Below are 15,934 nucleotides of genomic sequence, written 5' to 3'. Positions count from 1 at the left end.
TCCTTATAGTGTGACACATACACAGATACGTGTCCGTAATGTATTATTGTGAATGAAAATGTAGTTTGCTTCATCAAATCTCAAGGCAGTGTAACTTGCAGTTTCACTTCCATTGACTGTGATGAAAATATCCTGTTCTTTAACAGGGGGAGGGTAGGTTTGGTCCTGCCCAGTCAGGAAGCAAACTACTTGAAAATAATGAAACCGACACTGCCATGTCTAAGTGTCAGAACGCTGAATACTGGCTTGTTGTAGAAGTGGCCTAAAGGATTTTCAGTGGTTGGTGTTGCAGGTGGTGTAGATTCTATGGAAAATGTTTTTCTTTTTTTTTATGCATTCTTTTTAGGTTGACTTCTTCAAAGAATCAGAAGTCCAGGTCCAGTTGCTGCTGCAGGTACTGTTACCAGGTCATTTCTGTGTTTTTCTTTTGACTCCATCCACTTTCAGTTGTTGCCTCTTACTCTGATAGCTACAATACATGTTGATGCTCATTGATAAGAAAAATTTTAGGTTCAACAATAACCTGTAAATATATAGGATACCACTGGAATATCCAGAGTGACCTCAAAGCCAGGGGCTGGACATCAGGACACAGATAAGGAGTTGGTCAATTTACTACCTTAAGTTGTAAGTACTACCTTAAGTATTTTCTCTCTCAAATGTGGATTCTTCTTGAATACCAAGATACTGCTTTTAGAAGTGATGTAGATGGTAATACTTCAGTGCCACCTTAGCACTTAAAAGTTGGCAACTGTTTCCCTCACAGTATGAAATAGTATTGAACTCAGTACTGTAGGTCATGTAATCAAGCAGAAAATACATAGGCAAATTGAAGTCATGTCCTTTAGCCCTGCTGTTATTTTTTTTAAGGTATATTCTTCTTAAGAAGAAATCTGCTGTCTTTGTACAATAATGAGTTTGTCACATGAGTTTCTGAGCCCAGGTGTTGTTCCTTTCCTCATCCGCATCGCAAGGCTGTTCTCCAAACAGTTGGCACCTTTTCCAAGGATCTGAAGGATGCACAGGGAACTTTGTGTGTTGTGGTTGTTTTTCTATTGCTTTTGAGGGAGTATAGAATGGGAATGAGAAATGGTCCACTTTTTTCATATTCCTTTCTTGATTGAGAAAGGCTCTGTAAGCCCATAGGTAGCCATTAGGCAGGGCAAGAGTATTTTCTTGGGGATGGTTATATACTCAGTGCATTCAGCATCACGAAGTGGTGTTATGCAACCTCAGGTAGATAAACAGGAGAAATTGTGTTGAGGTGCCCAATCTGCAGACTAAATTAGATCAATTCAGGTTGCTGTAGCTTTTTTCTACCAATCTCTCCTGCTCCTTGGAGAAGCTTTGCATGTATTGACTTGGAGAAGATTTGTGGATGAAGAAAATGTTCTTGGAGAATCTTTGTTTACTTTGCACATGACCAAAATGCACATCCCTGTGCCATGTGATGGATGCAACTTATTCAACAGAGGATGTCTCTGTTAAGGAAGAGGGCTGCATTTGGTCATCTTGGCTTGGGTTTGTTTACTTAGCTATACACGCATGGCATGCTCATTGCAGCATGGATCGATGTGATGAACTTTGTGGTGATTTAGAGAAGTTTTTCATAAAAAATGATTCAGCTTGCTTGAGCAGTCTGCAGGTCTTCTAGTTGATAAACCTTTGAACTCTTAATCTATCAAACAGCAAGAACTCTCTCAATTTACACCTTAAAATACCCTTCACACTGATCTTAATCTTTCTTAACTAAGATTTAAAATCAGAGAGATTTTAAGAACCTTAAGTTGCTAGATTTATTCAGTGACAGAATTGTTCCACATCAGTCTCTTTTTTTTTCCCTTGATTTTTTTAGGCTGCTTTTTTGAACTAGTAGTCAGAATTTCTTCTAAATAAGTTTTTTCGTGTGTGTGTGTATATATATAATGTGTGTGTATATATATATATAAAGATACCTGAAATATTAAGAAAACATAAGAAAACTATATCTGAAAAGTCATGCTTATTATAATATGTTATTTGAACTAGTTGAAGGCTTTTATTGCAGATAGTATGGGGAATTTGAAAAACAATCAAAATCCTAAAAGATCACTTATTAAGAAATCCTAAAAAAAAAAAAAAAAAAAAAGTTTTGCAGCAGAAATCCACCAGTATGAGTAGGAATTGTATTACATCAGAAGTAATGACTTTTATGAATCCCAGTTTGCTGTAATTATTTGGCAAAAGAATTTTGATGTGCTTCCAAATTGAGACTGCTCAGGCATGTTGACCCTTTGACTCAGATCTGGCAGTCTTGGTTTTGTTTATGGGCTGCATCTCGCGTTTGGACATCTCAGAATTGAAGCTTTTTTAAGCTTCCATGCTCAGAGTTAAAGAAAGTTTGGGCAATAAGAATATAATTGGTACAGTGACATTTCTGGGCTTCTCTCAGTAGTAGTTCTCATTGAACTCATGGGAAGAAAAGAGGGTGTTAGATTTGGGGTAGAGTAGTTGCACTCAAGTCTCTTTGAATGTTTCAGATACACTTGCTTTAAAATCTTACCTGCCAAATAGTGATTAGCTGGAAAAGTGGCACTTAAAAATTTTTGTAAATGAGATAAAAGAAAGAAAACCACCAGTAGGAACTTGTTTTGTGTGTAGCAGTCTTTTAGAAGAGATGGTGAGCACAGACTGTGATCATCTCTGCTGGATATTTAGCCTCGTGTTTTGCCTAGGGCTATACATTCTCAATGTGCATGATAAAACTGAAGGTATCCTATAATTTTCTTTAAGTGCAGTTTTGACTACATGGTAGATTTAAATTGTTAATAATCTATTCAAACATATGTAGCTTGAATGTTGAGTAAGTTGCACATACAAAGTTTTATATGCTGTCTACTCGCTTACTTTATGGAGTTATTCTGAAATACCTGGTGCAGAGAGAAGCAATAACAGTAAAGTTACTGGTGGCTTCTATTTCGTCAAGGATAAGTGATGGAGAAATTTGATCAGGATACTTGGGGGGAGAGGGGAGTGGAATGTCTTTAGTGACCTTGCAGTTCATCTATAATTTGGATCACAGCAGCCTGGTGACCCTCTGTATTGTAGTATCTTCAGATTAAATTGATATTCCAGAGGTGATACTGTATGATTCTCTGTAGAGGAAGTATTTTTTTGAACTCTGAAGTACTTTTTGTCTCAGAATTCATGAGTATTTTTTTTTCATTTTCTATAGTTGTACAGCAGTGTTTGGAATGTACGTGGCCAAATAAGTAACGTGTTTCTTCTTGGTGAGTATAAGCATGGATCTTCAGTTTTCTTAAACATAGCTTTTCTTTCTTTAACCTTTTTAAAGTTTTGTTTTAAATTCATGTTTTTCTTAATTCTTGCAAAGGCACTGTTGATCATATTCCTATAAATCTAACTCTGGTATTCTTAAAGCAGGCATTGCAGACTTTCAGATGAAGGAAAGAACAGCAGTTTGGTTAAAGCATTTCTTCTTAAACGTAGTTTGTTTTATTTAGGAAAAATCTGCTTTACTTCATGTGGCTTAAACCCTTTTCCAAAATCTTTTTGCTTGTTCATCGTGCGAGTGTTTGTCTTTTATCATTAGTGTGTTACAAGGACAGAAAAAAAAAAAGAAGAAACCAGACTAGCTAAGTGGGAGATAAAATGACTGAAAAGCACTCTTTTCAGTATTGAGTACTTATTTCTTTAATTGCACTTGGTAATCTAAATAATTTTCATTACAGAAAAAATGTTTTCCTCTGTTTTTTTTTAGTTGCCTGTGTTCATAATATCTGCTTCCGTGTTGGTCTCATCACCAGTTTGAATCAACAGTGTAGTTGTATGTGATATTGTTGATAGGTTGAAAATGGCATTCTCGGTGTCTTAGGGAGAACATGAGGATCTTTCTTGACCCAGGAAGGATAGTTTGTTTGCTAACACCTCTTCACTTTTGTCACTGAATACTTCGAGTAAATCTTGGCTTCTCCATGTGGAGGAGGGTAAATGTAGGTTTTCTACTGGTGTCAGTTTGTTAGTCTATATTTGTAAACCAGAAGTATGTCTGAAATAAAATGCTAAGTTTTATGCTTTGAGCGAATGTTTTCAGTGTTAAGGAGTTAGCTATGCAGTATTACTCTTACAGAAGTTGCAAGTATCAGTTCAGGATCCAGTTTAGGTGTTGTGTTGCAGTTTATTTCCTGTGTAGGTGATTGAGTCTAGCAAACTTCTAAAGCAAGAAGTAAGTATTGGTTAAGATCTAGCTGAGAATCCTGCAAGGTGTACCTAAGTACAACTATGTGTAGTCTAGTGTCTTGTTTGGAGTGCCTTGGGGTAGAAAAAATTGAGATGTTAGTGTTCCTGGGAATTTGTTGCGATGTCTAATAGTCTTCATGTTTAATTCAGATTTTTTTCCTGTTTTTGCTCCTATTGCATTAAAAGAAAAGAAGAGACTAAAAAAGAACTTGGTTGAATATCTGCAGCATTGTGTTTGGAAAAAAAACAGTGATAAGCATATCTCCTGTAACTTATGGTTTTGTCCTAAAATTTTCTCATCTTGCTATGAAATGGTGTGTACAAACAAAATATGAAGCAGGTCCAGAGGATTGCTTAGATTAATAGCTGGTACAGGAACTGTTTTTTAAGCGTAGGGTAAAATACCGTGAGGCATACTTCGCAGTAGCACTGAAGCTCTAGGCAAAACTTGTTAGGCATGGCACAGGCAAAAAAAAAAGTCTGTTGTAATCAGCCTCCCCAGTCAGTGCCAAAATAGTTCTCAAAAGTGGTAGTTAAACGTTTGTGAGATTCTTAATAAGATGCCATTAGAATTTCATAATGTAAATGGTGTCTGTAAGTACTGTTTTGCAGTCTGATACAGCCATTACCTTTTCTCATCTGCAGGTTTGTGGTTTCAGCACAGCATGGCTGTGGTCATCCACTTGCAAGGTCTTCGATTGTGGTGGGGACCATGGACTTCTCTGGATTGACCATCCCTGATGGGGGCATGCATATTGTAGGGGGTAAACTGGGTGAGGCTTTCATTGTTTTACCACTGATGCAAGGGCTGGTATGATGTATGCAGATGGTATAAGTAAGAGGTCAAAAGTAATTATTGCTGAGCAGTAAAAACCTTACATGCAAAATGTGATTGGACTTGGTCCTTGGCAGTTTCAGAATGTGCATTTAGATATGCTAGCAGTATTGTTATGCTGTCTAGTGCTGGAGTGAATGGCAGAGTCAGCTTTTGCTTTGTGGAATCCCCTCTTATCCTGTCTTAGCATAGAAACTGCTTATACTGCTATATGTAAAGGAAGCAAAATACACTTGGGTTTTCTGTTGCTTGTATAGGACCTATATTTCAAATCTTGGGGCTAGGTTTAGAAGTCCAGCTTTGAGTTATGCTTGTACTGCATCTCCAGAGAATGCAGGACAACCTCTTGCTGGTTCCTTTCACTTCCTGGTTTCTCAAGTGCTTTTTGTTAAACTGATACCTTTCCTACCTACCCTGTCTCCTCTTCTCTGTAGTCCTGTGGAACCACCAGTAATGTAGAATGCCTGTTGGAATTGGACAGCAAGCTTACCACTCCAAATAAAACTTAACACTGTTTTGTACTGAGTGTTTAAGTATTTTATTTTTTTATGCAATCTGCCAAAGCTAACCACGCTCCTTTATGAAGCCAGAGAACTATGGTTATTCGTCGAGTTCCTCGTTTTTTGTGAATTGGGCTCTGTTGGCAGGGTGGAGGGAGATCCCTGGTTTGGCACAGTTAAAGTACAAAGACAGTGAGGCTGAATTGTGGGAGTGAATTTGCCTTCTAAGCTGCTTATGAAATACTGAAGTAGTACTCAGTTTGGAAGTGGAACTGGTTTAAAGGAAGGGTTTTGTTTTGGTGTGATTGTAGGGAATGTTTCAGTCATAGTCACGAGTGATTTGGAAGGCATTGTTTGCAAAGGTAGCTTGGAAAAGACTGCAGTGATTCTGCAGTTTTCAGAGAGAAAATAAGAGGCTGGTATTAGTGACTCTGCCATAACTGCTCAGTCATATTTTACATGACAATATGAAAGAATTATTCAATTTCTACAGAAACCTTCTTTTGTCAAAACTTACTGATGCAACAGATTTGGGGCTAAGCACTCATGGGAGCTTAATACTGAAGAGAGTAGGAAATGCTACAGATGAGGGTATGCAGGACCTGTTTAGTGGAGCAGAAGGCTTGTTCTGAAAGACAAAAATCATGATTCCCAAAGGGATCTATTAATTTAAGTGTATTCTTCTCTGCATTGTCCTTACATATAAATGTACCTTCCTAATTGGTACCTGTAAGTGTTTGAATAGTCTTTTAAATCTAAATCACTTCACCCTGACTCTTACAGGGAAGGTAAGGCTCTCTCTTTTAAACACCAGAAATATGTGCTTCTAGTCACACAGGTTTGGAAATGCTTTCTGTTGAAACTAGCAACTTGTCTAAATTCTAAAGTAATGGTTTCTAAAATGCTCCTCTAATTTTTATAGTGGAATAAGAAGTTTTAGAGAAAAGCCTTTCAGCTTTGGGGGTAGATCTAGTAACCACCACTTGCTTTTCTTGTGGTCTTGAGCACTTGAGGAAAATGGATTCCCGGAGTTACCAAAGTGAAAGGCCTGCCTGTGTCTTGTTTTAGTTGCCAAGTCAGTATAAATTAATTTTCTGCTAGAGACTGTCTGGAGTTGTTTTTAATAATCTGTTCTGGTATAGTCTAAAGTTTTTAGGTAGTTACAGCAGGAGTGGACAGAGAACCTAAGGTATGAACCATGAAGCAGAGGAAAAACGCTGTGTTCAGTGTTGTCTTTCTGAGCAGTGAGGTACTCCAGAAGGTCAAGGTCATGCTGGTGCAATGTGGAGGGGTTTAGGTTTGCCTGTTGGCCCTGTTCACGAAGAGCTATGTGATGGCTCCCAGTAAAGGTTTTATCATCTGCTTTCAGTCTTTCTCTAGGGCTGTACATTTAAGTGTAGAACTCTTGAGCTCCTTTACCAATTTATCTGTGTTGTGTAACGTTCTGGCAAGTATATATCTGCTGGAGGAAGCCATTCCTGAAACGAGCTGCAAGTGAAGAAGACAGCCTGGTTTGCAGGGCATGTAAGCATAGGGACTGCTGGATTGAGTTAAATAGGATCAGAGGGATGTGAGAACCCATAGGAGCCCAAGTTTCATGATGCAGAAGGGGAGAGGAAGGAAGAACGTGGGGAAGGGGTGGTGATGTGGGTGGTTTTTTCCTTAAATTTTTTGCTCTTGTTCAACTTCTGATCAGCTGCCTTGTAACAGGCTTGGCTGAGTTGGTGAGGGGTACTAGCTGTGAGGAGGAAAGTTCAGTTTTAGAGGACCTGCAGCCCCTCTAAATAAAATTAAATGATTTCTGTTTTTTCAGGTTTCCCTTTTGTTGTGATGCTCTTTAATTCTTTTTATTTTGATATTTAACTGAAACCTTAAGACCTTCCTTGCCAAAGTTGCTGATGTTTATGTGTAGAAGCCCTATTGTACGAGATACTGCTACTGAAGTCATGAGGCTGGTATGCTCCTCTTGCAGGCGAGCTGGAATGAGTGCCTTGCAGCTCTTCCTGAAGGGGGCTCCCTTGTAGAGCTTCATTAGCGTACTTGTGGCATTTAGGAGTACTTGGTCTTCGTGTGTCCCTGTCAGTGAAATGGAAAAAAGTAAGTTGACTTGGACAAGAGTCAACTTGCAGCCCCAAGTTCTCCTGTGTTAGAAGCATTAAGCAACATGTGTGTCAACTCTGTGTTGGGAGGCATTGAATTCTGTTGCTAATGCCAGAAAGTGATATTTCATTGATGTAGATCTGTTGAGGAAGTAGAGGATGTTTGAGGTGTAGGTGGATAAGCTGTTTAAAAAAGAAAAAATAAATTTTCAGTTACTTCTTAGATTTTCAGAATAGTGTTAGTTGTTGGTGGGATTTTTTTTTTTATTCTTAGTATTTTTTCTTCAGAATGTAACCCCCCCCAGTCTTCTTTAATTTCTTTCCCCTCCCCTTTTCTAATTAAAAGCTATGGAGCTGGAAGGTAACACCCAAACCCCCAAATGTCTAGCCATGTAAGACAGCACTGGTTCTGGTTCCTGGACTGATTCAGAGCCATGCTGGGTTAGTCAGCTGTTTATCAGATACTCTAGAAAAGTAACTTGCAGTGATTCTCAGTTCCTAGGTGGCTAAAATATCTTGCAGGTAGTGTCAATGAATCACTGTGTAGTGAATTGAGCTTGCTGCCAGTAGCAGTTTTTTTTTTCCCCATACCTTTGCAGGCTGTTTTAATAGTAGAGAAGGTAGGTATAAAGCTGTGCTTCAGAGGAAGAGAACAGGTAATCTTTTGGTAGAGCAGTTTCTTTGTAATGTGCTTGTGATGCTTGAGGTTGTGGGGGTGCCTATGTGGCCCTCCCATGACAAATGGCCTGATATAGAAAGTGTGTCAGTGGAATAGCTTTTCTCTGCAATAGAAGCTTTATGACTTTCTTAAAGATTTTTGGTTTCCAAACCACGTTTGAACTACTGAGTAGTTCTTCATAAAATAATGTTAATCTTTTTATAGGTGCAGCTCAGCAGATGTCATTGCTGTTAATCTATCCTGTGAAACAAAATGCTACTGCTTACTTCAGATGCCTGTGCATGTCTACTCATTCTTGTAGCATGAGACAGTTTTGTTTTTTTAATTTGCATCCATTTTATACACCTTTATTTGAATCCTCAAGATATAGGAGGAAGCTCTTCCCTCTGAGGGCAGTGAGGCCCTGGTCCAGGTTGCCCAGAGGAGCTGTGGATGCCCCATCCCTGGCAGTGCCCAAGGCCAGGCTGGATGGGGCCGGGGGGTAGTCTGGGCTGGGGGCGGGGGCCCCTGCCCACGGCAAGGGTTGGGGCTGGGTGGGCTTTAAGGCTCCTTCCAACCCAAACATTCTGTGATATTCTGTAATGTCTTCTTACTGTAGGCTATAAAGCATACTCAAATTTTTGGATCTTGTGAGCTTAAAGACTACAGGAACGGATCATAATTTGTATCTTGTAATTGTGGGAAGTGACGGACAGAAATTTGGGAGAAGTAGCTCCTGATCAGGCTTTATACAAAATGTACCTTTGGCAAGATTTCTTAAAATGTTTATCTGTTGGAAATATGTGTTAAGAGACTTTTTTCTTTCTGGTTAAAATGGTGGAGAAGAGGGAAGAAAACAAATATGGAAACAGTTTAGGCAGTTTTCTAAAGTTGGTTGAAGTATCTGCGTAATTCTTTAAACTCCTGCATTTGTAGTGATGAGGTGACATAGTATTCAAGAGTGTTTCACTAACATAGTAGATTTTGAAAGATTGTTACTGTGTATGTTTTTGCCCACTTCCTATTTACTGGATTCCTTTTTTTCATTAAAACCAGGAAGGGGAGGGGGGAAATAACATGAAACTTTTCTCTCAGTCTTGAATAAACATTGGGTTGCGGAGTTCTTAATTGACTGACAGACAAAGGTTGAGCTTCAATCTTTCCTTGTCTGGTAGCTATCCTTTTGAACACATTTCTTGAATGATTCTGCACACTGTCACTTGGGAACTCTTGTTTAAGAGGTAATTGTCCCTACTACTTCCTGTGAACAAGAAATACTAGGGTCCCTTAACATCTAGCTTTTGGGGGTTATGGTGCATAAGTTTATTTTGTATGTGTCTTGATTAGTGATTGATATTTAATTGCATTTTTCAGGGGAATAAAATCAGCAGTGTTGATTTTACAAAATGACAAAACATCCTCCGAATAGAAGAGGGATCAACTTTGAGGTGGGAGCCCAGTTGGAAGCCCGTGACAGATTAAAAAACTGGTATATTTTTAAAAACATTCATATTATATTAACTCTAAGTCTTTAATATATTAAACATTTTATATTGATACCGTATTTAGAGTCCTGGTCGTTTGTTTTTAGGAAAGTAGTTAATTTCTAGCAGTTTATATACCAGTGCTTAAAATGGGCAATACGTGCTGATCTGTTGTGCTGGCCTTTTAAAATGTGTACTAGTGCTATATGTCTGGGAAATAGGACTACACAGACCTAGCAGGGCTTCAGACTGGTACTCTGGAATTCACATTTTAAATTCTGTGCTATACACAGAGTAGTCATTGTGAAGAGATAAATCCTTTGAAGTAGAGAGTACCTGAGGTAGTTCCTCAGTATTTCCTTTCCCATTGCTGTTAAGAAGTTGTAGGCTTTAACGTCTGAAATTGTTATAGCCTGAGGGTGGTCAGCCACCAAATTAATGAACTGGATGGGGAAATGCTATGAAGTTTGGAATGCTATTGAGCTTGTCTTGCAGACTCGAGTTGTGAGGAAGAAGACTTAGCAACTGCAGCAGGAGGGAAAAAAGGCCTAAAAGTTAACTTGGGGTAACTGAGTCAATTTGGGCTAAGTTTGAGCCAACTTAAACCTTCTGTTTAGATAATGTTAAATGTAGCTCTTTATGGAAAGAACAGGAAGCGCAAATATTAAGTTATATTTTATGTTGCCTTTCCTGTGTGACTGAGAGTTGCATAGGTAAGGCTTCAGTCTGAATCTGCATGTATATTTTGTATTCTTGAGCTTTGTGTATACAAGAAATAATTGTCAAGCCTACAGAAAAGGTTTCTTAGCCTGCCTGTAGTGTAGGCTTACTAGAGGTACAGTTTAGTATAGATCACATTTGAGTAAGACTAAAAATTCTGGTTAGTGACTACCTATCTGACATGTTTGGAGAACAACAGTGGCTCGAAGTATGAGTATGTAGCTCTTACGTGGGAAAACTTGGCAGGCTGGGATGGAATTCAACACCCACTACTTTCCACATATCCCTTGACTTAAAATTGAATTTTGTATGTATTAAGTGTCCAAAACCAAACATGTTTGTTTTTTAAAAGCTCTTGATTTTAAATGACGTGTCTTGTACGCTGTTCTGCAACTTAGTTTTGATTTTTTTTTTTTCTTTGCTTGCTGAGTTTTGGAAACCTGGGTCAGAAAGTCCACGTTTCCTTGACTGGTAATCTCTATATATTTCTGTATTAAGGGGTTATGAACCCAAACCTTTAAGAACTGAGGGCTTATTTTCTCTTAGCAGTATTAGCAGTGACAGACTGGGGACACCTGTCCAATCTCTTTCATAGAAGGTATGGATTTGTATAGGACAGCAGACTATTTTCCTGTGGTACTTTCACCTGCCCCTGCATGAATAGGACCACTCTCTGATATGGCTACAATGCACTCCTTTTATGTGGATATAAAATTTTCTGTTTCCAAGTGCTTTCTCTTTTCCTTCTAGATCTTCAGAGGTCCAAGCTTTTTGTTTTGTTGCTTTCTTGGTACTTAAACATAGGCAGAAGTCTCCTCTTTAACAGAGGGCTGCCTTTGATTTCTGTGCTCAATACCAAACACATTAGTCAATTAGTGGGCCGGTATTGCTTCTCAAATTGCAGTAGTGCTTTGGAAAGTGTTTCATATCAGAGCCTCATTTACCTCCCTTTCATGGCAACAACTCTTGCCCTGGAATGCTAGTTCAGGACTTCCACGGTGTTTGGATATGATGCCAGCCTCCCAACCCTATTGAATAGAAAAAGTTTGCACATGCCAGCAGAGGAGTCAATGTAACAGCTGCTCCTTGCCGGACTGCAAAGTGAATGTTGTGTCACTTAGATCGCATATCAAAGGTTGCTTTGGTGTATCTTAATGATCATAATGTATTGAATGTGTGCTTAAATTCCTGATGTTGGTTGTCTGGGTAACCTAGGCTTGAACTCCAGAGAGTACAGTGAGTACTTACGGTGCTGTCTTATTTTAAAGGCTTGGCTGACACGTCAGGGCTGTCATGAAGGACCTCTGACAATGTCTGCTAACCTTAAGGCACTAAAGGGGAAGAGCTCTGTCCATCAGATGGTGCCTTCATGCATGCACAATGTTCTCTGGGTACACAGTGCTGGGGTTCAGAGGACGGAGTAGTGGGACTGCTCTGGTAGTGCGATCCTGAGGCTAGAGGGTCCTAAAGAGGCCAGCTGTGATGATAACTCAGGTGCACATGCTGTCCCTGCTGAATTGAGTTCTTGACACTTTTTGAACTGGATCATTTAAAATCTTCACTGTTGGCTAGCCCCAGATCTGGTTTCTTAACAGAAAAAGGATGACACTGCTCTGGATGCCTCCAGTAGCGAACAGTGACATCTCTTGTATTACCATACTTTAATAACACCTCTTTCCAGTTCTTTCATTTGCTGTGCAAATAAAATGGTTATAAAGAAACTTTTGATTCTAGTTAAGGTTCTTGAATATTGAGATCAAGATTACTCTTGCTAGGATAATTGTACTGCCCTGTTACGGTAAAGGTTGTTTAATTGTTCATGCTGTCAGAATTTTGTTCCACTACTGAAAGGATAGAAGCTCATAGCTGTTGTCCTCCTAGACATTTCTGTTCTTCTTAGCGTTGTCTTGACTACACTAAGCTCATCCCTTCCTAGCTCCAAGAAAAAAAGGGGTGTTACAGCACTTGCAATTAAGTATATAGGAAAGAGATACAAATTATTCCAGTACTGAGAGAGGGGAAGTGCTTCAGTCAGCACTGTGATTTTTGAATTTCCAAATACTCCTACAAAGAAAAGGGAAGGGTTTACACTTGTCTGTACAAGAAACTTATTTTCATGTTGTTTGCTATGCTCTGACAGCTGTAGTCTGAAGTTGCTAGTCACTGCTAATCCCTGTCTGATGAGAGTTACACTGTTTTGAGATTTTGATTGTTGCTTGGGTGTTCTTATCAAAACTTATTCCCATAGTTTGTGCTTCTTGGAGGTTTTCCCTTACTTGCTGTTTAGCTAGCTCGTTAGGAATAAGGCCTTGAAAGATGCAAACTCATGGTTCCTTTTGAATTGAGCTGGAAGGCCATTTGTTTTAGTCTCCTGATAAATCGTACGAAGTGGTCTGATTGCAGCTTGTTTTTCACAGGTTGTTGGGTAAATACTCAAATCAGTCTCTGCCAGTGATTTCTTGCCCCAAATCAGTTAGTTGCTCTGAAAGCCCATGAAGCCAGCTTACTGTTTCCTTTGTGGTTTGGGAGAGGATGACCCATACCTGGATGCATGGCAGTCTGTGCTTTTCATGCCTTGTAGTCCAGACTTCATTCAGCTGTTGGCTTTTTGCTTTGCGTATCCTTCCATAGTGTGTTTTCCTGATTAAACAAGTTCCTTAAGTTACCTCTGTCCCATGGCAAGTTCACAGGCTTTTTGGATATGCTTTTTATGAATGTTATAGGGATATGCTCTATTGCTTCTAGCACTTCTGTGTATATCTGTGTGGACTTGTGCCTCCTGAAGTGGCATGCTTGCTCAACACTTCGAAGGCTAGGGGATAAATGCCGGAGGAAGGAAGCTTGCAGTGTCAATGTGTAGTGCTCAGAGCTGTTGAGAACCTGTGAACTTTTTTTCTTCACTTTAAAGTTTCCAGGCACAAGGCAGTGCCATGGAGCTTTGTAGCTGAAAGGAAGGTAACATTGGGGAGGGTCGTTGAAGTTTCTGGCTAGATGTAGCAGACCTAATAGATTTTGTGTTCCAGTTGAGCACTGAACGTTGTTCACTGACGGTGGTTGCCTCAAAAAGGGAAGATGTTCAGACTTTCCCATATGTTATCCAGGAACTGCAGTTCACCCACACTGGCTCTCAGCCAGGCTAAAAATTGAGTCTTACTGTCAAGTATGTTTTTGCTGCTCTTGTTGATCAGTGTCTCTCCCACTATCAGGGGGCCTTTAGAAGGTGTGATGGAATAGGTGCATATGATACTGGTGCACGGTTCCCAGATGGCAGTTCTTGTGGTGAAGGATCCTGTTCTTCCTTTCCCTGTATGAAGAAGGAAATAGTCTTGGACTGTATAGTTTGTTGGCTTCTGTCACGTGCGCATGTCTCTCCCCTGCAGGAGAAAATCAGTGGATTGCGTGGGTTTATCAGAGATGGATGTCTTTGTAGAACAGATCATTAGTTTAAGTCTGTTCTTGATCATTCTTTATCAGTATCCCTCTTTATCTTTGAGAATCTGGATGAGCTTCAGGCAAGAACTTCCTTCTGCTGGTCTCTCATTGAGAGGGCCTAGAAATTCTTGCCTTCATTTTTGCTGTTCTATGCAGGGAACTGGGTAATGATTTTTGTAGTTACCTCTACTGAGTGTTTTGTAGTTGCTGAGATATGTAAGAGAAAGCTACCTTTAATAGAACTGTGTTATATGTGGAAGGACTCTGAATCTTTCTTCCTTATTAACCTGAGCAGTTTTGGGTTTATCTGGACCGATGGGCTGAGGCCAACTGTATGAAGTTCAACAAGGCCAAGTGCCGGGTCCTGTGCCACAACAACCCCAAGCAGCGCTACAGGCTGGGAGATGAGTGGTTGGAAAGCTGCCTGGCAGAGAAGGACCTGGGAGTATTGGTTGAGAGTCGGCTGAGTATGAGCCAGCAGTGTGCTCAGGTGGCCAAGAAGGCCAACAGCATCCTGGCTTGTATAACAAGGAGTATGGCCAGCAGGTCTAGGGAAGTGATTGTCCCCCTGTACTCGGCTCTGGTGAGGCCGCACCTCGAGTACTGTGTTCAGGTTTGGGCCCCTCGCTACAAGAAGGACATGGAGGTGCTCGAGCAAGTCCAGAGAAGGGCGATGAAGCTGGTGAGGGGTCTGGAGAACAAGTCTTACGAGGAGCAGCTGAGGGAGCTGGGGTTGTTTAGCCTGGAGAAGAGGAGGCTCGGGCGACCTTATCGCACTCTGTAGGTACCTTAAAGGAGGCTGTAGCGAGGTAGGTGTTGGTCTGTTCTCCCACGTGCCTGGTGACAGGACGAGGGGGAATGGGCTAAAGTTGCGCCAGGGGAGGTTTAGGTTGGATATTAGGAAGAACTTCTTTACCGAAAGGGTTGTCAGGCATTGGAATGGGCTGCCCAGGGAAGTGGTTGAGTCACCATCCCTGGAGGTCTTTGAGAGACGTTTAGATGTAGAGCTTAGTGATATGGTTTAGTGGAGGACTTGTTAGTGTTAGGTCAGAGGTTGGACTAGGTGATCTTGGAGGTCTCTTCCAACCTGGATGATTCTGTGATTCTGTAAATGCGACATCTCTTGGCCATCACCCAAAAAAGGAAGTTACTTCTTAGGAAGGAAGGAGTAAAGATATCCCTACCATAAGTATCTCCTATCCTATTTTCTTTCTCCTCTATAGCCTTTGCTGCATGTGTCCTGATAGTATACAGGAACGAACTAATGGCAAAGCGTGAGGTGAGGTATGTGGTTTTAGGCAGGGCCTTAGGTTGTGGCTGCAGTGCAAGTCTCTGGTGTGGAGTATTTGTAGCTCTTTTTGAAGAAGTTATGGACATCTCATATCTGCTGAAGGATTTCAGTTGTAGGTAACCTTTCTTTTGGTCTGTATGGGTTTGTAAAGTAATACTCTGTATTGTATTTTAAGTCTCAATTCATTCTTTTTTAGTTTTATTTTTAGTGTTAGGCATCCTTTTGAAATGCCACGTTTTTCTGCCCCTACCCCTTGTTCTGTCTTCTTAAGTGTGATCTATAAGTGTGATTTATTAGGTAAAGAATACTTGTGGGTTTGAGGGTTTTTGTTTTTTTTCTTTTAGGCCTTTGTTCCAGAATTCAGTGGGGTCTTGTTTCCAGTTATCTGGAAGAAAAACATTGACAAGTGAAGGTTTTCTCCTGGTGCTATTTACTGCAGAGGGAAAATTTCAATATTTGGGGTGTTATCTTCAGTTGGGATAGTGAAATGTGCTGTGATTCTGAAATACACACTTAAATTGCAAATTACCAATGCAATTAAAGAAATGCATAGATTGAGGTCTTCCTGATGAGAAATCCCTGTGTGCGCCCTCTCGCTGGTTCCTGTGCTTTCAGTATACCAAGAGCCTTGTGTTTGAGATTCCTAGGACTTTGAAGATGGAATTTAACTTTAAGA

General features: G+C 40.1%; 1 protein-coding gene across 1 annotated transcript in view; it reads left to right on the top strand.

Moving 5' to 3' along the window:
- The window catches only part of PHF20 (PHD finger protein 20), a 77,493-nt gene that overhangs the window by 3,519 nt on the left and 58,040 nt on the right, over positions 1-15,934 (top strand). The window contains 4 exon segments of the mRNA XM_040575349.1: positions 347-394; positions 3,215-3,269; positions 4,885-5,012; positions 9,706-9,820. Coding sequence (XP_040431283.1) covers positions 9,738-9,820 — 83 coding nt within the window. The 5' untranslated portion in view covers positions 347-394; positions 3,215-3,269; positions 4,885-5,012; positions 9,706-9,737.

Source organism: Cygnus olor, chromosome 16 (genome assembly GCF_009769625.2).
Source record: "Cygnus olor isolate bCygOlo1 chromosome 16, bCygOlo1.pri.v2, whole genome shotgun sequence".
Classification (NCBI taxonomy): Eukaryota; Metazoa; Chordata; class Aves; order Anseriformes; family Anatidae; genus Cygnus; species Cygnus olor.
The sequence above is the reverse complement of the archived record's forward strand: the minus strand, read 5'-3'. Positions and strand labels throughout refer to the sequence as shown.